This window comes from Coniosporium apollinis, assembly GCF_000281105.1.
Source record: "Coniosporium apollinis CBS 100218 chromosome Unknown supercont1.5, whole genome shotgun sequence".
Taxonomy (NCBI): domain Eukaryota; kingdom Fungi; phylum Ascomycota; class Dothideomycetes; genus Coniosporium; species Coniosporium apollinis.
Window position 1 is genome coordinate 758957 of NW_006913267.1, and position 25930 is coordinate 784886.

General features: G+C 54.1%; 11 protein-coding genes across 11 annotated transcripts; 5 read left to right on the forward strand and 6 right to left on the reverse strand.

Annotated features, from left to right (window-relative positions):
- Positions 1-778: 778 nt before the first annotated feature.
- Positions 779-1474, forward strand: W97_01615 (uncharacterized protein; the record flags this gene model as incomplete). Its single annotated transcript, XM_007779520.1, has 3 exons — positions 779-865; positions 1002-1335; positions 1392-1474. The coding sequence occupies 3 exons, from the start codon at positions 779-781 to the stop codon at positions 1472-1474; spliced, it is 504 nt and encodes a 167-aa protein (XP_007777710.1).
- A 794-nt stretch (positions 1475-2268) lies between these two features.
- On the reverse strand, positions 2269-3447 carry W97_01616 (uncharacterized protein; the record flags this gene model as incomplete). The annotated part of the gene is made up of 5 exons (XM_007779521.1): positions 2269-2501; positions 2576-2681; positions 2736-2873; positions 2936-3152; positions 3212-3447. The coding sequence occupies 5 exons, from the start codon at positions 3445-3447 to the stop codon at positions 2269-2271; spliced, it is 930 nt and encodes a 309-aa protein (XP_007777711.1).
- Positions 3448-4377: 930 nt separating this feature from the next.
- W97_01617 (uncharacterized protein) lies at positions 4378-5723 on the reverse strand (the record flags this gene model as incomplete). The annotated part of the gene is made up of 5 exons (XM_007779522.1): positions 4378-4821; positions 4903-5244; positions 5302-5380; positions 5466-5655; positions 5696-5723. 5 exons carry the CDS (start codon positions 5721-5723, stop codon positions 4378-4380), a joined length of 1083 nt encoding a protein of 360 aa, XP_007777712.1.
- Positions 5724-6339: 616 nt separating this feature from the next.
- W97_01618 (uncharacterized protein) lies at positions 6340-6833 on the forward strand (the record flags this gene model as incomplete). The annotated part of the gene is made up of 3 exons (XM_007779523.1): positions 6340-6396; positions 6500-6618; positions 6689-6833. The coding sequence occupies 3 exons, from the start codon at positions 6340-6342 to the stop codon at positions 6831-6833; spliced, it is 321 nt and encodes a 106-aa protein (XP_007777713.1).
- Positions 6834-6964: 131 nt separating this feature from the next.
- Positions 6965-7886, reverse strand: W97_01619 (uncharacterized protein; the record flags this gene model as incomplete). Its single annotated transcript, XM_007779524.1, has 2 exons — positions 6965-7437; positions 7535-7886. 2 exons carry the CDS (start codon positions 7884-7886, stop codon positions 6965-6967), a joined length of 825 nt encoding a protein of 274 aa, XP_007777714.1.
- Positions 7887-8728: 842 nt separating this feature from the next.
- W97_01620 (uncharacterized protein) lies at positions 8729-10474 on the forward strand (the record flags this gene model as incomplete). Its single annotated transcript, XM_007779525.1, has 3 exons — positions 8729-9194; positions 9247-10145; positions 10226-10474. 3 exons carry the CDS (start codon positions 8729-8731, stop codon positions 10472-10474), a joined length of 1614 nt encoding a protein of 537 aa, XP_007777715.1.
- Positions 10475-11680: 1206 nt separating this feature from the next.
- On the reverse strand, positions 11681-13577 carry W97_01621 (uncharacterized protein; the record flags this gene model as incomplete). Its single annotated transcript, XM_007779526.1, has 3 exons — positions 11681-11918; positions 12057-13109; positions 13159-13577. 3 exons carry the CDS (start codon positions 13575-13577, stop codon positions 11681-11683), a joined length of 1710 nt encoding a protein of 569 aa, XP_007777716.1.
- A 338-nt stretch (positions 13578-13915) lies between these two features.
- W97_01622 (uncharacterized protein) lies at positions 13916-17048 on the forward strand (the record flags this gene model as incomplete). Its single annotated transcript, XM_007779527.1, has 2 exons — positions 13916-14179; positions 14241-17048. 2 exons carry the CDS (start codon positions 13916-13918, stop codon positions 17046-17048), a joined length of 3072 nt encoding a protein of 1023 aa, XP_007777717.1.
- Positions 17049-17961: 913 nt separating this feature from the next.
- On the forward strand, positions 17962-19818 carry W97_01623 (uncharacterized protein; the record flags this gene model as incomplete). The annotated part of the gene is made up of 4 exons (XM_007779528.1): positions 17962-18627; positions 18689-18888; positions 18944-19521; positions 19592-19818. The coding sequence occupies 4 exons, from the start codon at positions 17962-17964 to the stop codon at positions 19816-19818; spliced, it is 1671 nt and encodes a 556-aa protein (XP_007777718.1).
- A 1054-nt stretch (positions 19819-20872) lies between these two features.
- W97_01624 (uncharacterized protein) lies at positions 20873-21658 on the reverse strand (the record flags this gene model as incomplete). Its single annotated transcript, XM_007779529.1, has 2 exons — positions 20873-21516; positions 21571-21658. The coding sequence occupies 2 exons, from the start codon at positions 21656-21658 to the stop codon at positions 20873-20875; spliced, it is 732 nt and encodes a 243-aa protein (XP_007777719.1).
- A 1506-nt stretch (positions 21659-23164) lies between these two features.
- W97_01625 (uncharacterized protein) lies at positions 23165-24481 on the reverse strand (the record flags this gene model as incomplete). Its single annotated transcript, XM_007779530.1, has 1 exon — positions 23165-24481. The coding sequence occupies one exon, from the start codon at positions 24479-24481 to the stop codon at positions 23165-23167; it is 1317 nt and encodes a 438-aa protein (XP_007777720.1).
- Between the last annotated feature and the right edge of the window lie 1449 nt (positions 24482-25930).

Sequence of the window (25930 nt, forward strand, 5' to 3'; positions counted from 1 at the left end):
TTAGTCATATGCGAAAAGCTGGAGGAGAGGCAACGAGGCGGTCGTTTTGAGTCTTCTGTCAGCTCATCCATATTCTCGTACAAATCCTCCGGTATCTTTGGCTCGTCTTCAAATTCCGTCCATATCACATTTCTCTGTCGATCGCTTCTTAGTGAATCCGATGCAAGTATCAGATCGCTGGACTCCGTACAAGCGGCCATACCTCGTGGATAGCTTGTAATTTGGAAGCATACAGCCTGCCAAGTCTAATGTCAAATGATGCTAGCCTTCCAGTTCTCCTATGAACAGCCTTAGTGCTCATACGCGCTTCATTGGCTTCCAATCCGGCATTCATTCACACCTTCCAGTATTTTGCGCTCCTTGTGCAATGCTACTGGATAATTATCGACCTTTCCATGCAAACTTTGAAACCTGAACAACGACCGGCTGTTGTAAGCTCTGGCCAGGAGACGGCGCCGTTAAGTGACTCCTTGCTGCCCAAATAAGTATATCAAAGAGCCGAACGGCTATGCCAAACAGAAGGCCATGCGACTTCATGGAAAAGCTGGACATGACCCAACTTTGACGTCAGGGTTCCGTGCAAACGCGAAGTGAAGCGCGCTATGCAGCAGGGCGGCCATAAAACCGCCGTCGCTTCACTGGCCTTGACTCACCAACGCGCTTCCTCCTCGTCCTGTTCTAACACACAAATCCTTAAGTTGCAAGCATCTTCCGTCCCATTCCAACCACACTCATCTACAGAACTACCTTACACAACTACCATTTCTCACACAGCAGCATGTCCCAAACAGCAGGCACTCTTGACGAGCGCGAGACGCGTCTTGTCGCGATCGCCATGCAATGTCTGAAGAGCGGCGCGCCCGACGTGAGTCTCACTTCCGCAAGTCAGGTCACCCATGTCTGCGCTTTACTAGCCTCTGTCACCGTCCTCCAGGCCTAGCAGCCCTTGAGCACCCAAGGTGTCTTGCACTTCTCACATAGCATGCATTGACATCTATCAGGTCGACCTCAACAAGTTCGCCGCAATGGCTGGCTACGCCTCCGCAGCATCCGCCGGTAATGCCTGGCGTCCGCTCAAGGACAAGATCTTCAACACCGCAGCCGTAGATGGCGCGGTTCCCGCCACTCCGAAGAAGAAGCGCGGTCCTAACAAGCCGAAGAAGGCCGCTGAGAATGGCGCTGCTGAAGGCGAAGAAGACGCGACTCCCAAGAAAACGCCGAAGCGCAAGGCCGCGCCCAAGGAGAGCGGCGAAGATGGAGCTAGCCCAAAGAAGCGTGGCAGGAAGCCGACTATCAAGTCCGAGCCGAAGGTCAAGGAGGATGAAGAGGATGAGGGTGAGTGACAATGTGAAGCAAGCTTCTCAGAGTGCTTTCTGACGAAACTGTGGCAGATGCAGATGCGGAGCTTTCTGGAGGCGTCAAGAAGGAGGATCAGGACGCTGATGCTGATGCTGAAGAAGAGCCTACGGTTTGAGCGACTGGGGAACGTCACCGACCTCTCTATCTTTCGGATGGAAGATGTCTATTTGGTGCGCTTGCTGCCGCTCATCATGGTGGCTCTGCAATGGCTCTTCACATAAGACCTAATACGGGATGGTCACACGCTGGGCATGGTTGCTTGCAGTTCTGGCGCTTTCTTGAATGTACGCTTGAGCCCCAGGCTGTGTTTTCATCTCCTTTCGGCGCTTTGGCTGTGCTGGGAACAACAAAACTGAGTAGGATGTTCCATCCGGCTTAGCAAGTTTCAAAACACTCCTCCACATATTTCTAGCTTGACTGGCTTTGGTGATGTGCCAGTCTGCTATGCTTCCACCCCGATCTGAAGCAACTAACCTTTGCTACTGCCGCGAAGGTTGTAAATGTTACACTGTCGTACTCCGGCTTCCTTTTTTTACAGTCCATAAGCTTCATGAGCTTAGCCAGCGCCATCGCCTTGAGCTGCGGAGAACATGAGCCCGTTGCTATTGAACGCCTGTCGATGATGGGTGCATCACCTGGATAGAAGACACCACGCGAATGGCTGGGCAGTAGTACGAGAGGTCCGTTCATAAATTCTGGCTACACAGTCGACTTGTACATATCTCAAGTGAGCTGCACGGAATGTGCCCTGTCCCTCCGGATAAGCTTGTGTCCAGTGATCCCAATACCCACGGTCAGCAGCCCAATACACACCGAAACAAGAGTCATCCACACCACTGTAGGATTTTCTTGCTTTAGATGGGATACATTTAAAGAGGACGGAATGGTCTTTCGTAAAGAGCGAGACATTTAATCTGCGCCACTTCCGTCTATGACATCCAAGAAGAAGCTCTCAAGGAAAACGTTAGTCTGGTACGCAGCTTCGAGCTGGATCCAGTGGCCTGTAGGTAGTCGCTCGACACGTAAATCGGGTGCAAATGGACGAGTCAAGGCCTCGGCGAAATCAGCACCTCCGATCGGATTCCGGGTAGCTGCAAGCAACAGCACGGGCTTGTCAAGAAGGGCGCGTTCGGGTGGAATAGCTATAGAGAACAACTATGGGTCAGCAAGAGCTGTACTAGGCATCGACTCAGCCAGGGCTAAGATGAGGACATACCGTTGTCTTCCGCGACGTTGAGGCCATTGAACGATACTGTATACCACTTCAACGCCCCCTGATAGCCGCCATTACCGATGAAAATTCTACGGTGAGTTTCACGATCCTGGACATCAGCCGTCAGCTGGTGTTTGCTACCTGCTAGGACTTCTCTTCTTACCTCCTCTGTCGTCCAGTTCCCGAGAGGGGCTCTTCGATCCGCCTTCAACCATCTTTCCAGCGCACCGAGAGGGGTAAGATCGGTTATCCACAAGGGCTGATACGCTGAAGTATACCATAACGTGAAAAAGGAATCGAACTATTTGCAGTCAGCCACCACGGGCCCGCTTGGCGAAGAACATACACCAAGGAAAGTCTCACATGGCTGTCAATGAGGGCTGCTGAGCTTGGGTCCGCTTGGTAGAAGAAGTACCCAAAGGGGGCATATCCTAGAGTTTGGAGGCCTTGTGCGTTGATTTCTTCGAGCTCCTCGCGGTTGAAATGAGTTGAGGGGTCAATGTAACCAACATCAATGAAAGTATAGCTACGAAAGCGTTCTGGAAAGTAGTTGGCCATTCGAGACAGTAGTGGAGAGCCCCTTTCAGAGTGGTCAGCAGATCAACGAACCTCCCGAGACGTAGAGTAAGGGCCGCAAACCAGTCATGGCCGACACCGTGAACACTCTCAATGCCTTCACAATCCAATATGCCGGCGACTTCTCTTGACATCTTCCTCATCCGATACGCCCCAGGGTCGGTCGGCTTGTCCGTACCGCCATAGCCAAGCAGATCGGGCGCAATGATACCGTAGCCTCGCTCAGCGAAGAAGGGGATCTGATAGCGCCAATCGTAATGCGAGGAAGGGAATCCGTGTAGGAATAGAATGTACGGCATATTCTTTTTTCGGGGACAGATATGAAGGTAGCGGTATACTGTTCCATTGTCGCCCACGGAGGCTGCCCTGTAATACGGCGCAAAATCGGTAGTAAGGACATCAGACTAGGAGGTAGCTCAGTAATGCAATCTTGATATTAAGAGATAACATAGCCTGGAAATGAATAGTTTACCAAGTACGGCCTCAGCCCGCGTCTTTGACAGAGACCATTATCTTTCTATCGATCCAACGGTCAGTAGGCTTCAAAATCACATGTGAGAACAAAAAAGCTGCAAGAGAAGTCAAGGCGCGTACATCATGCCAGAAATATCTGTGTTTCCCACAGTATCGGTTCTTCCCACCCGTTGGTGGAAACGCGGTACAGTAGCCAATTAACAAGACGGCGCTGATTAAGTGGAGGAGCCTCATCTTCACATGCGTAACACTGCAACTTAGTCCACGAGCAGAGAAGTTCCGCTTCTTCGTGCTGTCTCCATGGGTGTTTATATTCTCTAGAAAGATACCTGCGGAAGTGATCGGCAAACGTCACATAATCCGTCGGTGCATGAGCAAATCTCCGTCAACAATGTGCGGGGTGCAGAACACTAAGAAGCCGAATCAAGGAACGAATATGCTGACGAATATGCTGACCAACGCATTATCTTCTGGTTAAAGCCGTTCATTATACAATGCCGCCAGCGGGATTGTGCCTTAACGGCTTGAAGGTGGGGAACCTTAGCGTGCATTGGTTAGCCACATGCATGAGATTGGTAATAACCGTCTGACAAGGTAGCCTGGAGACTACATCAAAAGGCTAATAGAGGTGATAGGATTCGATGCGCTAGAGCTTCTTTTAGCTAGAAGCATCAATACTGAAGAATGCAATCATTAGTGAGGAAGCGCGGGACTCGCCCAAAGGGCGCGGTGTGTACCGAGCGGATCCCACCATATTAGAGGCACACACTATAGATGCCAAACTGCCGGTTCAAAGTAATGGCCATCTTGCGGAAGACCAGTCCAATTGGCCATGACGGACAATCCCAGTACCCCGTCTGCAAATTACTCAACTCCGCGATCCGAATCTGCTCCCTTACAATTGCAAGCTGCCGTTCGCTGAAGCCGAGCGTGACGTCGCCTACCGCGTCCTTGAAGCTCGCGCTCGCATAGTACGAGCTCTTCAGATAATACAACGTCTCTGCGCTCGAGCCACCAGGGTGCCAGCGGAACTTATTCGTCGTCGATAGGACGCCAACTCGCGCATCCATGAAGGCATCGCTGGCCTCCCAGTTCCGGTTCGCGTGGCAGGTTTCTCTGTCGATTTTTTCGGTTCCGACGACTGTGGTCGGCTGCGGCAAGATGTTCTGCTTGCTGTGGTAACACGGCTTGGAGCTGTTCTAGGGACAGGGGACCTCGACGTAGCCGTAGCGAGTTAGCCAACCCCGTTCGCGGAGAGGCGCGAGCTACGACAGAAAGACGGGCCAGGTGGTTGAGGCGTCGGTCTTCACATCCACGAGGAGGACGAGCGTGGTGTTGGGGCTGGTGCCGAAGACACCGCGCGCTCGGGCAAGGGGGTCGGACTTGTTGTACACGTTATAAGGGTTCTGGCGGCGGAGGATCTCAACAAGCGGATTGATGTAGAGGTTACGGAACGTGCGATAGGGAGTCAGTGATGCGCGGTCATGGCCTACAAACAGCTCGTCATCGATGAGCCAGGCGTCGGCTTCTACGCCTGTGCAGACGGCCGCGAGAGCCGAGAAGAGGGCCCCCCTCGCCAGTAGTCGTTGTGCAGATGGACCATGATGGGGATGATGTCGCGGCTGAAGTCAGTCGGCCAGCGTGACAGGCCATCTTTGGGAGAGTCATCCGGGTTCTACGGTGGGATGATGGGGGTGTGGTCGTTGATCCTCTGGTGCCCACGGCTGGATGAGAAACGTAAAGATAAAGAGAGATGTGCTGCTCGTAGAGGTAAGAATACGTGGCGTGAAAAGCACACGTTTGTAGCTACCGCGCCCGATTCTACGGGCGGAGCAAAGCTTACATGACAGGCTGACTCTCTAGTACAAGGAGCGTAAAGTGACCCAGCACATCTTTCTTCGGTCCAGGTCGCAACAACACCGCGGCTTGGTCCAACAGAGATCCATAGTAGTTTTCTCGTAGCCAGTTCGAGGGGGTACTGTTACTACTAAGGTCTACGTTCGCGGTATCAGACGGGATGTTGGTGAGCTCCACTGCGTCAGGGAGTTCAGAGGCGCCAAAGTCGCTCCGTACTCTCTTTTGTCGCCAAAGTAAGGACCATGGCATTCCGAACGGTCTTATAGTGCCACATTATATGCCTTAGAACTTGTTATTGACATGAAGTTGAGGTACATTACTCGTGTTGTCTCAATGTCGATCAGACAATAGCAGGGAGGACGTGACTCTATGAAGAACGGACCTAGGACTTCGAAGCTGAAAGGGTATACTCTTGCACAGCTGTCTGGAGTACTATATGCGAGTCTCACTTCACTCAAAATAGTTCAGCGTTGATACATTGACAGGGTTGGGAGGGATGTTCGGCTGTTGATGTGCTTTCGCGTAGGTAGGTACCAGGACAGACCAAACCCCTATCATGCACGGTGGGCAGCATATTGAGGAACAGCAACGCGGGACCGAGGAGCGTTTTACATAGTAATCTACCTAGATAGTGTAGATGAATATCTTTACAATAACTGTCAGGTGCCAAACATTCCATCTTAAGACCGAGAGTTTGCGGGAAACATCCGCCGGTGCGGGGCAGCTGAAGTACCCCTCGTAGGTGGAGCATGCGTCACAAATACTTGAGTATTCACCAGCCAATTCCTGCATTCTGACATCGCCCTTGACCAATTCCTTCTACTAATTAAGAGCATCGAAAACTTTCAAGAGCCTTCACCATGTCTGAAGTCGTAGTCGTGGCTGTGATCACGCCCAAGGAGGGCAAAGCAGACCGAGTGAGTGGTTCCAGTCCCTGCAGAGATATCTCTGGAATACCTCAACAAAGCGTGACTATATTCAAATATCCATGCTTCCATGAAGCTAATCTAGGTCTTCTAGGTCGAAGAGCTTCTCCGCAACCTGGCCGACTACGTCCACAAGAACGAAGAGAACACCCTCAGATATCATCTGCACAAGGAGACGAAGAAAGACACGCCTGAGTTCGTCATGATCGAGACGTGAGTGTTCTATCTCGCCTTAAGCCCACACTGTCCCAAGCCCGCAGTATATTGACACATCCCTACACAGGTATAAGAACTCGGAGGCCTTTGAGGCACACAAAAAGAGCGACTTCTTCGGCGATCTTGGCAAGAAATTCGGAGATGAAAATCTGTTAGCCAAGCCGCTCTGTATCCTTGAGCTTGATCCTATCGCTGGCTTCGCAGGGCGCTAGGAGTGTCACGGGCAAGTCTTAAGTGGAGGAGAAGTCATTCAGCTAGTCGTAGGGCGTTCGGTCACAAAATGAAGAGCTGCCAGCTCTTGCAAACTAGCTCAACAGAATTGAGCTCAGTCTCTGCGGGCCTGCTATGTCCAGTAGTACGAATACATTTCCAGTCCCATGAAATCGTCCTTGTAGCTGTCCGCCTTGCCCTCACCGCCTGCTCCAGCGCAGACTACTAGCGGCAAGAAGTGATCCGCGCCGCCTCTTGGATGCATCTCATACGCACCAGGCCACTGTCTCCACGCCTCCATCTTCCACCCCCTCTCCTCCGCATCCAGGGTGGTGACCGCATCAAGCACAGCCTCACTCCACGCATCATTCTTTCCCTTGAACGTTGGGTCGTTCATGATGCCGCTGAACATAAGCCGCAGGTTGTGGAAGGAAGCGAAGCCGGATCCGATGATGGCAATGTTGGAGTCTCGCAGTTTCGACAGCGCGACGCCCATCCGGTAGTGGTCGGCTGCTGACTCGGATGATAGGACGGACATTTGTACTATGGGAATGTTGGCGGCCGGGTTGATGAGAAGCATGGGGATGAAGACACCGTGGTCCCAGCCTGCGCGGGTGTGTTTATTAGTCCTCTGTTGTTCATATCGCCGTAGCACGCCCCCTGGCGCCGCCCCAATGTGAGGGCCGTAGAGATAGTGGCATACCTCGTTCCTCGTCCATCTCAGGCTTCATTCCAGCCTGTTCAAGCACTTTGAACACCTCTTCAGCCACCTCAGGCGACCCAGGCGCATCGTACCGTAGTTTGTATGCCTCGTCCGGGAAGCCGTAATAGTCAAACTCCAGCCTATGCTTCTTGCCATTCGAGATGGTAGGGTTGCGCTCGCTCCAGTGGGCTGTGACCAGTACTATAGCCCTAGGCGCGTCTGCGGTCCCGAGACGAAGAATTTTGGGAGCCCGCGTGCTGAGGGAGTGCACGATGGCCTTGTGGGATGGATCGCCGAGGATGGGAAAGGGGCCCCCGCCATGGGATATGGACAGCACCGGAGCGCGAGGCATGGTGGCTGAGGCAGAAGTGTTTCCTAAGAAGTGGAATGGCTGCTGAGAAGCTGTGTCGAATGCAGTCACGGTAGCGGCTTGTCGACAGAAGCTGAACGGAAGGAGCTGGGTCAGGAGTAGCCAGTACTTTCGAATGGGCATGGCCGCTCAGTTGATGCTGCCAGGGTCGGCCACTTTTCTATCAGCGACATGGCCGACATGGCCGACATGGCCGACATGGCCGACATGGCCGACATTGAGGCTATTGTTGCTGACGAAGGGGAGGCGAGGTGATGTTTGTAATGGCGGAACCGCGCGGATGACTTCCGCTTCCCGGATCGGCTGTGGTCCCTTCCCGAGCGGTGTCTGCTTAAGCATCTTTTCGAGGTTTGCCTGAATTCAGATAAGTAAGGTACCTAGATAGCTAGCTATTTTGGTGTTGTGTTGAGTTGTGACCAGGGATGCTGGAACATATCCGTATTTACTCGAGGACATAAACCTGGAGAGACCGGCAGATGCGTGCGGCTCTGTGGATGTCTTTGTAGTGATCTGCTGGCTGCATCCAAACCACTAAGTGCCGCTATAACCGCTTACTGCTCCGCATTCTTCGCTATCACGTCTCTGCGATGGCCGTGGTAAACCTTTCCCAATCCCTCATCTTCCATTCCCGCTATGAGTGTCCTCGCGCTTCGTGTCTGTTGCTGAGGAAGCCGTTCAAGGAAGAGCTTGGGAATGTATCATTGGGAGCACAGCGCCGCCACTGGTTGAAAGAAAAATCCATACCGATTGTAACGTTTCGACTGCGTCCTCGGCTACGAAGCGGGTGTCGAGGATAGGTAAGGACCAGTATCTACACGTTTGTAATGGCCAGGCATGATTTCCAACTCTCCGCCCCTGCCCAGAGCGAAGCAGTGGAGCTAGCCGCCGAGGAGGGCCATGACACGGACATTCCATCAAATCTCGGCATTATCAAAGGCCCAGGAGCGGACGGCTTAGATAAAGAGTTTGATATCGAGAAGTGCGAACTATCGTCGCGCACCTCCCAGAGCGGCCCCAGTGACGAATTCAACGCGCCGGCAGAAGCAGCTAACCCCAATGTCATCGGGTGGAACGGCGACGATGATCCGGAGAACCCATTGAATTGGCCATCCAGCAAGAGATGGGGAACAGTAGCAATCGTTTCCAGCTTCACCTTCTTGACTCCGCTGGGATCAGCAATGTTCGCGCCTGGCGTGCCGCAGATCATGGAAGAGTTTGGCTCGTCGAGCGAGCTGCTGGCAGGCTTCGTAGTCTCTGTGTACGTGCTTGGGTTCGCATTTGGCCCTTTAGGTAAGCATACCCAAGTTACGTGGATTTCGTACAGTCACCTGACGGCTTCCAGTTGTTGCCCCTTTGTCGGAGATGTATGGCCGACTACCGCTTTATCACGCCTGCAATTGCCTCTTCATAGTTTTCAATGTTGCCTGCGCCCTCAGCACCAATCTTGACATGCTCATCGCTTTTCGCTTCTTTGCTGGCAGCGTTGGCTCGGCGCCCCTAGCCTTGGGAGGCGGTACTATCGCGGATACGATCTCAAGAGAGCAGAGGGGCACAGCCATGGCCTTATGGATGAGCGGTCCAACTGTTGGGCCTATAATAGGACCAATTGCGGGCGGATTCCTTACCCAAGCGGCTGGCTGGCGCTGGGTCTTTTGGGTGACCGCCATTGCGGCGGGTGTCATTACTGTAGCGGGAATCTTCCTCATGAAAGAGACGTATGGGTTGGCAATCCTCAACCACAAGGTCGCGAGGTTGAAGAAAGAAACCGGCAACCCCCATCTCAAGTCATCGCTGGACAGCGGCCTTAGTCCGAAAGACCTCTTCCTCTTCTCCATTATCAGGCCTAGCAAGATGCTCTTTACTTCACCGATTGTCTTTCTTTTATCTTTGTATGTTGCTGTAGCGTATGCGTACCTCTACATCCTCTTCAGCACCTTCACGTCCATTTTCGTAACCAACTACGGTTTCACGACCGGAACAGCCGGTCTCTCGTTCCTCGGCCTCGGAATAGGGTCCATCATTGGTCAGGTGCTCACCACGGTCTGGGGGAATCGGACTGCACAAAAACATATCCGGAAAGGTGACTTCGAGCCGGAGCACCGGCTGCCGTTGATGTATCCCGGTGCCGTCGCAATGCCCATTGGCCTTCTCTGGTATGGCTGGTCTGCGGAGTTTCAGACGCATTGGATTGTACCGATTCTCGGAACGGGAATCGTTGGATTTGGGCTCTTAATGCTGTTTGTAAGTCACATCATAGCCATTACTGATCGGCCGGAATATCGCTTCAGGTAATCTGAGACGGTGTAGGCTGACCGCTTCAGATGGCGCCAAACACGTATCTTGTCGATGTCTTCACCTTGCATGCTGCGTCTGCCATGGCCGCTTGCACGGTAATGCGGTCTGTCTTTGCCGCCGTGTTGCCGTTGGGCGGCCAGAAGATGTACAACGCTCTGGGGCTCGGGTGGGGAAACTCATTGTTAGGATTCATCGCCACGGCCCTAATACCAATCCCGTTCCTCTTCGTGAGGTATGGCAAGAGAATACGTACGAAGTATCCAGTCAATCTGTAGTAAGAGCGTGGGGTTTGGTGGACTGTAACAAACCTATAGACTGCAGGAATTACGCTGCCGAACTTGAGGAGCGAGTACATTTCCTACGAATATTGAATGTGCGTTTCTCTGATTGCCACCGCTTCACCAGTACTCCTTTGGCTGATAATTTACCCAGGTCTCTTCATGGCAATCGTCATGAGAACATGGCTATATGTCCAAACTGCTTCACCAAATGAAGAGGTAGAACTAGCTTCCTCAGGATCCGCGTGTAAGACACTACGTCCCCATTCACCGGTCTTCTACGGACACCCCTACTTGCCCGGCTGTGGTAATACTGGAGCTTGCGTAAAACGCCGCTACGATTCCAGTTGGTCTGGTGCAGGTACCCTGGCCTGTTGTACCTCGATCGATCTAGGCCAATAACCTTCTGTCGCCGTTACTTGAGCGCTACAGCTCTGCAACAACCGCGATGGCTTTCATGTGGCAGGGATGAGAGAACCTACAAACCGGACGGTGACGCTGAAGGGCGTCATGATGAAAGCAGTATCGTAGGACTCAGCAACGGCCTTTTACCTTCACCGTCGTCCTGCAAACAACTCTCTCCTTCCTGATACGGTAACACCGGAGTTTTGCGTAGAATGTCGCAGCAGCTTTCAGTTAGTTGGTCGATGGCGTCGACCTTCGCCGTAGCCGTCGCCTTCGACCTTCCCCGTCGCTTCGACCAACACGACAGTTTGGACCGATACGATGGCTTGAACAAACACGCCTTCGGCCATATGACGCCGTTCGACTTCAAGACGGATTGGATCAACACAACGCCTTGGATCGATACGATGCCTTTTAATCCATCACAACGCCCAATAGCAAGACGTCTTCAACCTGCATGGCGGTTTGGATCGAAACCAACCACAGCGGCGTTCTGCGGAATTCCATGTATCACCGTTTTGGGAGGAGGAGCGGTGTTCGTGGACCGTCAGCGCAAAGACATCTGTGTTGCCACGCCTATCGATGCATATATACAGTCCAAAGATAATAGGTGCTGAACGCGAAGACGACTTGGGATATACCCTATGCGCCTCGTAACAACCCATCCCACCTACACAAGTATCCCCCACTATTTACAGAAACGTGCATATCCCCACCTCCCCACCTCGTATCCGCTCCTCCCTCCCCCCCATATCTAACCACCCTGCCCCCCTGCCATTTCACTCCGCTCCGCTAGCCTCACACTCCCACGACCTGCCCCAGCGCCTGCCCCACCTTAACATGCTGCCCAGGCTCAATATTCCACTCCCACCCGGGCCCTTCCCGTTTCCCCTCCTGGTATCCCTCGTCGAAAGACGGCCGCTGGCCCTTGGGCGCCTCGAAGACAAGCACGATTGTGCTGCCGAGCTGGAAGCCGCCCATCTCCTCGCCGCGCTTGAGGGCGTGGCCGCGGAGGAGAGGAGATGCGGATTCGTAGCTGTTTAAGGAACGGGCGGTTAGCTTGGGGTTCTGGGGATGTTGGTCGGGGCGGGGAGAGTCTGGAGGATGGGAAGGGCGGGGGAGTTTGGGAGTAGGAAGTGGGAAGTGGGGAAAAGGAAACAGGGAAGAAACTCACGTGGCCTCCGCAAACCCACTATAAGCCTCCCCCCTCCTCGCCGCCTCCTCCGCCGCCCGATCCGCCGCCGTATCAGTCAACAGACTATTAGTCCTAAGTTCCTTGTCAAAATTGATCACAATACTGCCCACATTCGTCGCTCCGACTGGTGTGTAACTAAAGAAACCCCACCGCCACCTTCCAAGCAGCACGACGCGCTCGTTTAGCGTAAACAAGCCTGGCAGCGTGCGCTGCAGGTACGGCGACACGGAGTACAGCTCCCCAGCGAAATGCCGCCGTGATTCGACGACCCAGCTCACGGGCGAGTGGAAGCGGTGGTAGTCCCCCGGAGCTAGGTAGACGACGCAGTAGTAGAGCGCGGTCGGGGTTTTGGTGAAGGAGGGGGCCCACCATGGCTGCTCGGAGGCGCGGAGGGCGAGGTCGGCGCGGACTTCGGACTCGGAGGAGGGGGAGGCGGCGGTGGATTGGTCGGTTGCGGGGGTCTGGGTGGTGGTGGAGGAGGACAGGTCGCCGGAGAAGAGGTTCGGGAGGGTGTAGGATATGCCGTTTACTTGCGCAAACTCCTCGTCGTCCTTTATCACCTCGGCGGAGCCTTCTTTGCTTCTCTCTGATGATGGCTGCGGCGACTGCGGAGAGGAGGCGATGTTGGTGTCGGGGGTTGTGTTGCCGGAGGGCGTGCTCGTGCCGGATGTCTTGGGCTTTTGCGAGCCGAGGAGGGAGTCGAGGGAGTAGGTCACGCCTTTTACTTGCTCGACTTCGCCGTGCTCGATTGTGCCAAACTGGATTACTTTGCCATCGGCGGGCGAGAGTACGGCGTGCGGATTGGGATCTAGAGGGCGCACGCCGGGCTTGAGGGTGCGGTAGAAGAACGAGGCGAGGTTGGGGTAGGCGTGCAGGTCGGGCTCTGAGACTTCGGAGAGATTTACGCCAAAGACGAAGGAGTAGAGCTTGAAGCCGGGCACGCGGAGGTAGTAGGGGATCTCGAGCTCGTTGAAGCGGCCCCAGAGGCGTGATAGAGCTTTAAGGGGGAGGGTGGACATGATTTGGACGGACCTGGGGGGCCGTTAGCATGAATTTCAGGTATAGATATTTGCCCACTTACCATGGACCAGTTGGCCGCACCCTCTGCCTCTTCTTCGGCTTGCCGCCATCCTGCCCACCCTCACCGCCTGCAGTCTGTCTAGCCTCCTCCTCTTGCCTCGCCTGTTCTCGCCGCTGTATTCGATAGAACTGCAGTACCCCCAGCGAGGCAATACCCAGGCCTACAGGAATCGGCTTCCATTCCACCTTCGTACTCCGGAGGGCTGCTCGGAGCCTTGACCCAAATGACTCTTTCCTGTGTTGCTGTTGCTGCTGCTGCAACCGGTTCCTCGACGCGCTGAAGTGCCGCGAGGGCTGGTATGCAAAGAAGGAAGCATTGCGGGGAGCTATGCGCCGGGCCACGCAGCAGGCTTCGTGGTGGGCGATCTGCCGTGCTGAGCGCACAGCGAGATGCGGACGGGTCAGATAAAGCGTTGTCATGGTGGAGAGGCCATTGACCGGGAGCGTGGGCGTGTTGTTATGGTCGTGGATTGAGAGGCGGAGAGATGCAGATGTCGCGGGAGCGGGCGATGACGCTGGCACGACAGGAAAGAAGCTCTTTCCCGTCCCGAGCTGTGGCCGCGTCTGACAGGCGACGTTGTTTGTTGGATGGAGCTTCGTAGAGCTTCATACACTCATTCCACACGTACCTAGACACAGCATCCATTCCCTTGACGGGGCTGCTGGTCGCTCTGGCTCGCCCAATGCACACAGCTCGCCCATAACGTCCGTTGTCAGACCGCAACCCGCAACCCAGCCTCAATTACTTACCCTTCACCATGGCCGACACCACCGAAGCCTCCCAGTCAGCTCCTTCAGCGTTGCTGATCGATCTGAAAGTGGTCTCGCCGTCGACTGAGATTGACGAGAGTGGTCTCAACTTTCCTTCCCTACCAGCGGCGACAACGGTCGGCCAAGTCAAGCTCAGGATCAAGGACACCATTGCCTCTCATCCGACTTTGGACCGGCAGAGGTTCATATACAGAGGACATGTGCTGGCGGACAACGACACCACCTTACTGAACGTCTTCGGAGAGCAAGCGGTATGGTTATGCGTACATGCAACTCTGTAGCGGCCCTTGGGCAGGCTGACAGGATGCCCAGATCCAGCAATCCAAAGCGCATACGCTACACCTCGTCCTCCGCGAACCGAGTCCCTCTCAAAGGACTGGTCCTTCCGCCAGCGCACCAGGCTCTCAATCCTCTACACCGGCTCCGAATCCGTTTCGCTCTGCAGCCGCCTCCCCAGCGGGCCAGCCCACCAACCCCTTCCGACCACGGACAACAGCACCGAGACCGCAGTCGCAACCACCAGGTCCACATGCCCATTTAAACCCCCATCCCCATCCCCATCCCCACCCTCACCCTCACCATCACCACCCGTTACCTCCGCCATTTCCGTCCCTCTTTGGCGCTCCACCCGGTGGCTTCCCTCCGATACCACCCGAAATCAACAGCATCTTCCAGCAAGGGGTCGCGGCAGCGCAGGCGCACCAGCAAGCTCACATGCATCGACCCGCACCACCGTCAGCGCCGCAGCAACCAAACGGAGCGTCTGCGCCAGCTTCAACGGCCACATCAGAGCCACAACAACCGCAGAGCACGTTTCAGCAATTCGTCAACCAGCAGCAGCAAAACAGGGCTGCAGCGGGCATGCAGGGTGTCAGCTCGACCACCGCAAGTGACAGTTCGGCCCAAACCACCGCGTCTACGGCCGGAGGCGAAGGCACACCGGCTCCAATTGCAGGCCGAAGCCCAACACCTCGTCAAAATGGATCTACCACGCCTCATCCGCCGCCAACAACAAGCAGCTTCACGCGCGAAATGGTTGGCCCAAATGGCGAAAGGTTCGTCGTGACCGTGAACAACACGACAATGGGAATGCCGGCGCCCAACGCAATGCCCCCCCATGGAGCTAGCATGCCTCAATTCCCACACCTGCCGAACTTCGCAGCAGGCCTGAGAGCAGGCACACCACCGATCGGCCTCGGACTTCCCCCTCTTCCTATCTATGGAAACACGCCTCCTTTCAGGCGAGCGGGCTCACCTGCCAGGTCCGATCGAGGTGATCTGCAGCGGATTAGGGCGAATTTAGACCAGGCGCATCAAGAGCTGGAGAGCATTCGGAATCTGATCCAAGCCATACCGCGGCCAGCGGACGCGAGTCCAACTGCGGAGCTCACCGGCTATCAGAACCACATGCGGGCGCATGCCGAGAACCTACTGCGGAATCTCAATTTGATGCAAGCCAGTCTGAACGCTCTAGTCGGCAGCCCAGAGTATGCGCAACATCGCGACATTGTTTCGCTTCAGATGCTGAACAACACCCTGCGTTCACAAGCAGGGGGAATCATGCAAAACCTTGTTCAGCCTCAACCGGCGCCGCAACCGAGTGGCGATACAAACCACGTGTCCACTTCTCAAAGCACTAATCCGACTGTGACAGTCTCCACGTCACAGCAACCTCCGAACACCCAATCCGACTCGAATGCTCAGTCTATGCTAAATGGTGAACCCTCTGCCAACACCCAGCCGACGAGTTCGCAATCAGGCAACAACAACCCAACCACCGCCGACCCACTCATGCCTGCACCAGTCGACGAAACAGCCACGCTTCCAACAACCCTGCCAACCATCTACCTCCTCTGCAGCCCGCAAGGTCCGCGCGCCCTCGTCATCGGCCCTACCGGGCAGTACACCACTCCCACCGTGCCCTGGTCAACCTTCAGCGAAATCGCGACAGCTCCCTCATTACGTGACGTCGAGGCGCAGATCCGAGAGCTGCAATATGAGCTCTACGGCTACGATCCACCACCAGAGCCCGCATCCGGCGACCTAGCCTCCGAACCGGCGCAAATCGACGGCGCAGCCAACGCTGGAGAAGAGGGATTCCAGCACATCCCGCTTCCCTGGTTGAACGATGTCCAAGACCGCCCCACAGCTCCTGCAGCTGCGCCGGCAGATGCTCCACAACCCGCCCAGCCGAACCCGCAACCCGCCCCACGCCCTCAACCAAATAACGCCGTCATCCGCCGCATCAGAGGCCCAGGCCTCCACCCGATACCTCCTCGCGACCCGCTCCACCAACCGCGGCCCCAACCTCCGCCCGCCGATCCTAACGCGCCGCCCAACCTCCTCAACCAAGTCGCCAGCAACCTTTGGCTCCTAGTCCGCCTCCTCGGCTTCGTCTACCTCTTCGCCGGTGGCTCAAGCTGGACTAGACCGGCGCTTGTTGCGCTCATTGGGTTTGGGATCTGGCTTATGCAGATTGGGTTCAACGGGGGCTGGTTCGAGGGCATCAGGCGGTACTGGGAGGAGCTGTTGGGAGAGGCGGCAGGAAGGGACGGGGGTGGTGGACAGCCGCAGGCAGGGGCACAAACACAGGCACAAGCACGGGACCCAACGCCCGAACAAGCGGCCGCGCGCCTCTTAGCGGATCAAGCGGGACATCAGAGAGCGTGGATCAGGCTGCAGCTGCGGCATGTCGAGAGGGCTGTTGCACTGTTCATTGCATCGCTGTTTCCAGGCATGGGCGAGAGGATTTTGGCGGCTAGAGATGCGGCGGAGGCGGAGGAGGCGGTTAGGAGGAGGGTTGAGGAGGAGCAGGCGGAGCAGGCGGAGCAGGCGGAGCAGGCGGAGCAGAGGGAACGGGAGGCGAGAGAGAAGGAGGAGGCGGAAGGAAGGGAGAGGGCGGCGGCGGGCGAGACGAGAGAGAGTGATGGAGACGCGAGCCATACTGCAGCGGCGAGTAATAGCGGCGAAAGCAGGCCGACGTCGACCGCAAAGGGGAAGGAGCGCGCGGCTGATGTGGGCGAAGCAGCGGATGGCTCGTCATCTGCTCTGCCGGGCCCAGCGAGTACTGCGCCGGACGATGAGGGTGCAAGGCACAGGCATGAGCAGAGTCGTCTGTGAGCTGTTTGTAGTATAGGCTCGCTGAGTGGAATGAAGCTGCTCCCCCGGGCTTATGGGTCTTTGATGCGTGATGCGTATTTGACGTCTATATACTGAGATCTAAAGAATGGGTTAAGCGCTTACTAGAATGCCTAGCGCGCGGTGTTACTGATCTGGAATACTATCGCACGTCCCGTCACGAACAGTCCTCTTGTGTAGTGCATATGAGCTTTGCCTTCTTATCTAGAGCGTACGTCAGCAAGTCTTGTCTCCCAAGTCGTATTTCCGCGGGTTAATCGGATGGTTTGCTCTACTTAGGCGCCAAGCACCCTCGGCTCGCGCTTAGCCATCCCGTGCCACGGGGACGGCTCCAAATTCGCTAATAGTAAAAACAATCGGTGTCTCATAGTGCGTCATATGGACCTTACAGAAGCGGGCTGCACGACCGGGCTGGTAGCGTTTCTGAGTAGCGTGGTACATTTCGTATGTACCTTCCGCAGAAAAGCACAAGGCTAGCCGGGGGCGCTCACCAGCCCGCTCATGCAGCCCCCCACGCCCCCTTGTAGTAGCTCGGTCCGGCATTGCCGTACACGTGTAGGGCCCTTTCAGTCGGAAACCCGAGGCCCTGGCTCCGCGCCTATGCCAATCTCTTGCGAGCCTCAGCCTCTTCAGCGTAAGCCAGAAGTTCTCCACGCCACGGAGTTTTGCACGATCTGGGCCCTCTAGTCATCGGCGCTGTCACGTTTTTGCCCAGACCAGGCCTTCGAAGCGCCTTCCTTGATATATCAAGCCGCTAGCCTTGTCGCGTTAAATCGCGCAAAACTCCGTGGCATAGAAAACTTCCTGGCCTACGTTAAGTCCCTGAGACCCTTTCTTTTCCTTCCCCTCCTCATCCGCCGAACCGCCCGCCTCCACCGTTCGACCTTCTATCCGGATGGCTCCAACCGCCTCGACGGCCCATTATACGGGCCATGCCGACTTCGAATATGCGACCCATCGTCGCAGAAGCTCCCGCTTGGGAAGTTTGGGCTCTGATCGCGACCGAGAGCTTGAAAACGCCGAAACCAGCTCAGCTGATGCCCTCCTAGAGGCCATGGGCTATCAGCCTGAATTGGTTCGAAGCCGATCAACGCTGCAGGTGGCCTTCATGTCTTTCGTCCTCGCTGCTATCCCATACGGGTTGGCGACGACCTTCTTCTACCCTTTAGTCGGCGGCGGACCTGTAACCATTATCTGGGGCTGGCTGGCCGTATCGCTCATCATCCTTTGCGTCGCCATCTCGCTGGCCGAGATTACGTCCGTTTATCCCACCGCTGGTGGCGTCTACTATCAAACGTTCATGCTGTCCCCTCCATCGGTTCAGAGGATCGCGTCTTGGATCTGTGGCTGGGCATACGTGGTCGGAAACATCACTATTACCCTGGCCGTGAACTTTGGAACGACACTGTTTCTTATCGCCTGTATCAACGTCTTCGAGTCGGAGCCTGGCGTTGGCATATTCCAGGCGGAGACGTATCAAGTTTATCTTATCTTCCTTGGCATCACCCTACTCTGCAACGCCGTCTCGTCGCTCGGTAACAGGTGGCTGCCTATTTTGGACGTCAGTACTGCATTGATAAGAACGGCTAAGTGATAGTGCTGACAAGGTTGGCGATATTCAGACTTTTGCCATCTTCTGGACTTTCGTAGGCGTGTTAGCGATCATTGTTACCATCCTAGTCCTCGGGAGGAATGGCAGGCGCAGTGCGGATTATGTCTTTACACATTTCGAACCCAACTCCGGCTGGACTCCCGGTTGGTCGTTCTGTGTGGGTTTGTTGCATGCGGCGTACGCCACATCGTCTACTGGGATGGTTATCTCGTAAGTACAGCACCACTTCTAATCCATTCTCGTGAAGAGCTACTTATGAGAACAGTATGTGCGAAGAGGTGCAACAGCCGTCCACTCAAGTTCCCAAGGCCATAGTGGGAACCGTTGTGCTTAATACCCTTGCCGGCCTTCTTTTCCTAATCCCTCTGGTTTTTGTCCTTCCTGACGTTCTGGAACTCATCGCCTTACCCTCTGGCCAGCCCATTCCCACTATCATCAAGCTAGCGGTTGGCAACTCCGGGGGTGCATTCGCTCTCTTGATCCCTCTCCTTGTGCTCGCAATATTCTGCGGCATAGGCTGCACGACCGCGTCATCGCGCTGCACCTGGGCTTTCGCACGTGACGGGGCTATTCCCGGCTCCAAGTGGTGGAAGCAGGTCAACCACAAACTCGACGTCCCGCTGAATGCTATGATGCTCAGCATGGCGGTGCAGATCCTTCTCGGACTCATCTACTTCGGCTCTGTCGCCGCATTCAACGCCTTCTCCGGTGTCGGCGTCATTTGCCTAACTGTCAGTTATGCGACTCCGATTGCTGTTTCTCTACTTGGTGGCCGCAAAGAAATCAAGAACGGCCACTTCAACTGGGGTGTTGTTGGTATGGTGTGCAACATCATTGCTATCTGTGAGCGTCTCCCATCTCACCCTCCTTACTGCTGCTTGTGTTCTGGAAACGCTAATCATTTCATACACAGGCTGGAGCTTACTCGTGATTCCGCTCTTCTGTATGCCATCATACATCCCCGTCACTCTGACAACGATGAACTACGCCAGCGTAGTCTTCGTCGCTTTTGTTGTCATCTCGTCCGCCTGGTACTTTATCTGGGGTCATAAGAATTACCAGGGACCACCGCCCACTACAGTCGGCGAAATCCCGCCGAATCCAGTAGCGATGCCCTACGAAGATCCAAAGAGATTCTAGTTCTCCGATCCACCCGACGTCAGAACCCCGCATATCCAATGCAAATTAGCGGCTATTTTTTGTCCGATTATCTATTGGCGAATATTTTCGGCTGCCCTCTTTCATGCCGCATTGTATATGGATCTTGTCAAGGACCACTTCGTAGAGGATAAATACCAAGTTTTGGATGCGAATCAATGTCTACTTTGATGCGCTCAGGTCTGCTTTATATATATTCTCCAAATCTCAGAGCGACGTGTCCGTCTACATATGAGCTACATAGGCCTTTGGTTCTTACTTGGTGTGTGTGTCCGTCCTGCCTCATACAATGTGGCGCTGCGGGCGCTCTCTATATGTACTTACAGCACCCCTCATCTCTGCTATTCTCGTTCCCATCTGATGACAGGGGGCTAGGTGAAAGTTGATCCCGAACTGGGGCTTCTACGAAGAGCATAGCTATTGTCTCCCCTTCACAGCACTTTGGAAACCCCCTGTAACAACTTCAACGCGATGGTGCTCAATATTCCATATTGATTGGAGGCCTGCCGCTAGAACGTCCGATTTCGATAGCTTAGCCGCTTGCTAAAAATTGCAGATATCCGTTTGACGCACTTATTTACACCTTTCACCAGGCTTGAGTAAGGTACGCTCCCCACAGCCGCTCTCGTCTCCAGCCTTCTAACTCCCCAGCTCATCACTACTGCGTCCGACGCGTGCGGCCTCTACTCCTTAGCGGCTCCGACCGCCGGTGGAGTTGCTTTTGCACCTTTAGCTACTCAGTTGTTGCATGCGCCGCCGTTCTGGGGCGTTCCCTGTCCGCTGCCTGCTCTGCTGCTCGCTCCACCGTTGCCTACTACACGTCTATTATCCGCCCCGCCGTTTCCAGTTGCGCCTTTAGCAGCTCCACTATTTCGTGCTGCGCCATTAGCACCGCCAGCACCAGTGGAAACTCTGTCAGCAGCTCCGCTGTTGTTGGCAGCCCGGCTGTTAGCAGAAACCTGAGCCCCCTTTCCCTTTTCTTTATCCTTTCGTTTTATCTTGCCATTTTCCTTCCCCCTGCCTTTGCCCTTCGCAGCTACACATGAATGAATTCCCGAAACACATATTGACCTTTCTTTAGTGCCTTCGAAATCCCTTCCTCCGCCTTCACCCACTTCTTCAGCTCAGGCAGCTGTTCACTGATGAGAAGAGCTACTAGGTTACCGAACACCACGCTTCCCTCGTTGTTCAAGTGCGTAAAGTCCGCCGGGGCAAGATTGTATGTCGCAGCATTCGCTGCCCCAATTGCGTTCAAGTACTTGGTACTCGCAGCATTCAAATCAATGATCTTTGCGCCACTTTTTTTCGCAGCATCTTTCGCCGCAGCCGTTACATCAGCCAAATTTTCCGTCACTAGACCGGTGGCGTTATTGAAACGGCGTCTGCTCAGACTAGTAACGAGGATCGGCGTAGCAGATACTGCGCGTACTTCATTGACAAAAGCGACCAAGTTGTCAGTGAGTTGTGCCATGCTGATGTTCTTCTCGGGCTTCTGGTCGTTGTGGCCGAATTGTATAGTCACATAAGGTGTGAATTCTGGTACTGCGGCCGTAGCCGCGCTCAAAACATTGGCCCAGTCGCCACCTGCACGGAACGATACTGTGGTTGCTCCATTGTGGCCGAAGTTCTTGCCCGTAGCACCGTTGTGTAGGGTTGTGTTGAGGAAGCCATTGCCCCAGCCTGTGTATCATCAGCATCCACTTGGTGCACTTACTTCCAGGGCCATTAACGTACCTCCACCATTGATTGCCTGCACAGCAGTCGTTGAGTCTCCGGCGAGAAAGAACGCAGGCGGTTTGACCTTTACTTGCTTGGCTGGCATTGCAACCGCGTTCGTGAAAAGGGATACGAGAAGAGTGCATATCGGAACGCTTAACGTAAATAGCGTCATGATTAATTGCACGATCTTGCAGATCGAAGGACCTTTATATCGAGATATCCTTTGACTCTGTTTGACGTTGCGTACAGGAGCGAAATATGTACATATATATCGTGGGCGATCTCTATCGCGAATCTTATCACCGCGGCGGATACGCTATCCTCATCCTTGCACGATCTTGACATGAAAAGTGCGAGAGGAAGTTTGCTGGGTATTTCCACCAATCGTCGTCAAAGTTGCGCATCAACGCGGGGCCCTGCGGAAAAATTACCCCGTGGGGCCAGGCCTGCTACATACTATCGCTTGCAAAATGTGCGTCCGGACACTCTGATCCTGTGGTCGCTAGTCGCGTGCCATGGCTATGTTTTCCACCAGCCAGAAGATCCATAGGATTTATGCAATGATTAAACGAGCGACAACAATCTCTCATGACTCTAGAGAAGTCTTTCGGTCTATAGGGCTTAAACTGATTCTTTTATCCTGATTAGGCTGAAGCTTGCGTCTGTGCTACCAAGAATTCGTGCCTGAGGGTGGGCGAGAATCTCGCCGTGGCATCTAGCGCGAAGCACCGCGATATGCATGCGAGCTGATTTAAGCGAAGGAAGCTAGATCTAGAACCGTAAGCTGGAGGTTGAACATGTTGGAAGGCGATTGTCGTCGAGATCCTTCACCATGGTCTAATTGCTAAGGTTGGTTGGCATCGCTCAGGCTGTATGGCTTCATACCCTTCATCGCGTGTTCTCGACGATGAGAGATAATCCGGCCTAGACTTTCACTAGTCCTTTTGCAAACCTGTGAAGAAAGAGTCTTCTTTCGGGTGAGGTGTTTACACTAACCACGGGTTTGGATCTGGACAACGAGGCCTAGCTACAGCTAACGGACCAGACAGGAAAAGATGAATGAACCAAGCTGTGTTACACAAGCGAAAGTATCAAAGACAAAAATATTGAACGACAGTGATGCCACAAGTTCGATTAGACTCGAGCTGACCCTGAATCGATCTATCCAGCTCGACTCTGGATTACTCCACGCTCATCACGTGCCGTCCCGCTAGCCGTTTATAGTTAAAATGGTCACGGGTCTTGGTGTTGAACCTCGTTTTCTAATATCCTATCTGACTTATCGCCACGTGTTCAACCGCCATTACAACGTCAACGCTAGACCCCCCTACCCCCTCCGTTTAGGGTTAGGGTGTAAAGCAGTATCCACGAACCTCCGCATCCTTCCCTTATCCAATCACCACCATCCCAAAGCCCTGCCAGCTCCCTTTATCCAATCACCGCCAACTAAATAATATAACACGGTTTGGATACTCCAAAGCCGGCTAGCCCGACTGAATCGTCGATTGGATCCAGAGTCTACTCACTCGAGCGGTCAGAGATCGAGTGGATCAACTCCAGAGTCAATCGAACTTCTGGCAACACTGTTGAACGAGCATGGAATTTTTGTTCAGACGAGGATGATGGTCTCGTTCTCCTCGTTGAAGAAATCGTCATCCACGACTTCCACCCAGCCTATTCTGCGATAGATATTCTCTTTCTTATCAACCTGCGACACAATCATGGCACCGGTCACCTCGTGATAACGTGTTTCCTCTTCAAGGCTCGAACGTCTGAGGATATCCTTCCACTTCATCCATCGGAGACACCTAATAGTTCCGCCCTCCTCAGGAAGCGCGTCTGCAAGCGTGTCCAGCACTGCAACTTCCTTCTTGTTATATGAGTCCTCATCTGGTTCAGCTCTGATTGGCTCGAATGTGCATCGGGTAGGATGATACACCAGCTCATACGACAATGCAATTCTTGTCCTCCTCTTCCTAACACGTAACTCTCCTAGCCGGCCGCGAACTCGAAGTTGTTGCGCATTGACCGAAACGCTTGGAACGGACACTAAGTCGATTGTGACCAGTTCTTCACATTCCGAATTCCAGCGCCCAGGCTTGAAATGCAGCTTCTGATGTGTTGATGCCCATGACCATGAGGGCGTTTTCGGTAATCGAGCTGCTTGCGGATCAACGGGGACACTCTTGCCCAATACAGAGAAGTCCGCCACCCAAGCGAGCTCTTGCACCAAGTTGTGCTTCCAAACGCCCATCTCAAACTCCTGCCCAGTGAGTCTAGAGAGTTCACTCCCTAAACCTGCGATAGCTGGCAGTTTGTCCGTGACCACTGTGAGCGCCTTTTGGGAGAATTCCTCCAGAACGTTGGTCCAGACCTTTTGTTCATACCTGCTGTTGTATTTGTATTCTTTAACGCTCTCGACTAGTTCACGTAGCATTGGAAACTTCCTGTTGGAGTACAGCAGCTTGGCCTCGTATTCGGAGGCATTTAACTTGCTGCAATCCCAGAACAGACCGTCTTCGGTCCAGAACAGCGTGCGCGATGCGAGCATACGTTCTTGCAAGACCCATCCACGCTTAGCAAGTGCCGAGTGCTCCACTGCGATGTTCCAGTTTGGTAGGGTGGCTTCCAGTATCACAGGATTGTCTGGCCCAGGTGGTCTGTTCTCGTCGACGAGGAAGTAATTTTGCACCGGCCAACGGGATGCTTCTCTCCGGTAAAAACATCCCACACTGCTACTCTCCGCGCCACTCGCTGCAATTGTGAACAATGAGTGCCTAAATATCTTGCCCATATTGGGAAATTCGCGGTGCCAGTCTTCATTCTCTCCTTCCTTGACCTGCATAATGCAAAGTGCATCAATCCACAAGTACCGCACACGTAAGGCACGAGTGATTTTAATGGCTTCTTGTAACGTCTTGGGCATTGATCCCGCGGGGATTGCAGTCAGTCTCTCTACCAGATTCTCCTTTGTGGTACAAGCTGCGTGTTTTGCTTCACCCCAGCAGTAGCTGAGGGTGGCGTATTCATTCTTCTTGCTCTTTGGGAGGTCTTCAGAAATGACTAGCCGTATCGATTGCTGTCCCGGCTGACCGACATCTAAGAGCCTAGTTGGAAGGAAGGCAGGTTCATTCCCAGCTTGAGGACCACATTTCTTATGCTCAGAAATGCAGGTCGTTAGCCACTGACGGGACAAGACCAGTAGTCGATCGAGACAGACCTTGTCTCCTAGGATTCGCCGGTTCCACGACCTATTCTCCACGTAGTCATTGTGGGCTTCGAAACGGGAAGGACGTGGCCGTCGCCCGAGAAAAAATTGCCAACATCTATTCTTTATGTTCGTGTGATCCTTAGGTGTTTCCCGACTAAGTAGAAACAGATTGACATTTATGTTGCTGTGAACATCCTGACGGTCTTCGTCGTTGAACTCGTAAGTTTCATGGTCACTTGAGTAGTAGTAGAATTCGCGACGAATATACTTGCACAGATCACAAGAGGTGTCTGCACAATTTGACAGCTCCGCAAAGTTCTTGTGGATGGCAATGTGCCCTTCTTGTAAACGCTTCGAGTCGAACAGGCGATTCTTGAAGTCTTGACATCCTTTACAGATGGCCATCCCTGCTTTGAGGTCGCTCCTCTGTGGAATGGACGGTACAATATTGAGTACGTCGAAGTATGACCGGAACCTGATATTGATCTTTAGCAGTGGCGTTGAAGCATTCTTCTGTGTCGCTTACCTGTCTTCAATCCGGCTAGAGACCTCCGTCAGCGCTTTCGCCGTTACAGAAAAGGTGCCCTCCGTTATCTTCCACGGAGGCGGAATGGATGGGACGATCAACCCTAGTGTGTCTCTGGTCTCGTCCGCCGACAGCGGGCGCGGGAAGATTTTGTTCCGGACAAGCTCAAAATCCGTATCGGATCTCTCTGAACCTTCCCCGGGCAAAGCTCTGATAGCTAGATGGGTTTGATGGTGGCCTATATGGTCTCGAATTTGATCGCGAGAGCTAAGGTGGTCTCCGCAGAACGGGCACTTATCTGAAGCGTCTGGGGGAAATTGTCGCTCGCAGGCATCGACTAAAGTTGACCGCAATCGATCGGTATAGAGGCATCTTACATTCAACTTGGAGGCAGGGTGCTTATCAGTCGGTCCGTCCTCGTCCGAGACCTCCGGACCGCCGGACTAGCTAAGATAGAGCTAGCGGACTGGCGGACTAGCTAAATAAGGGTAAGCGGACCGACCTATTACGACACTAAAATAGTGGTCGCACGAGTTATTGTGAGTCGTTTCCGGCGTCATAATTCAGCCTTGGGGAGCTTTCCTAGTCACAATGGGTTGAGTGGAGCCACGGATGAGGAGCCTAGCATACCAAATCCC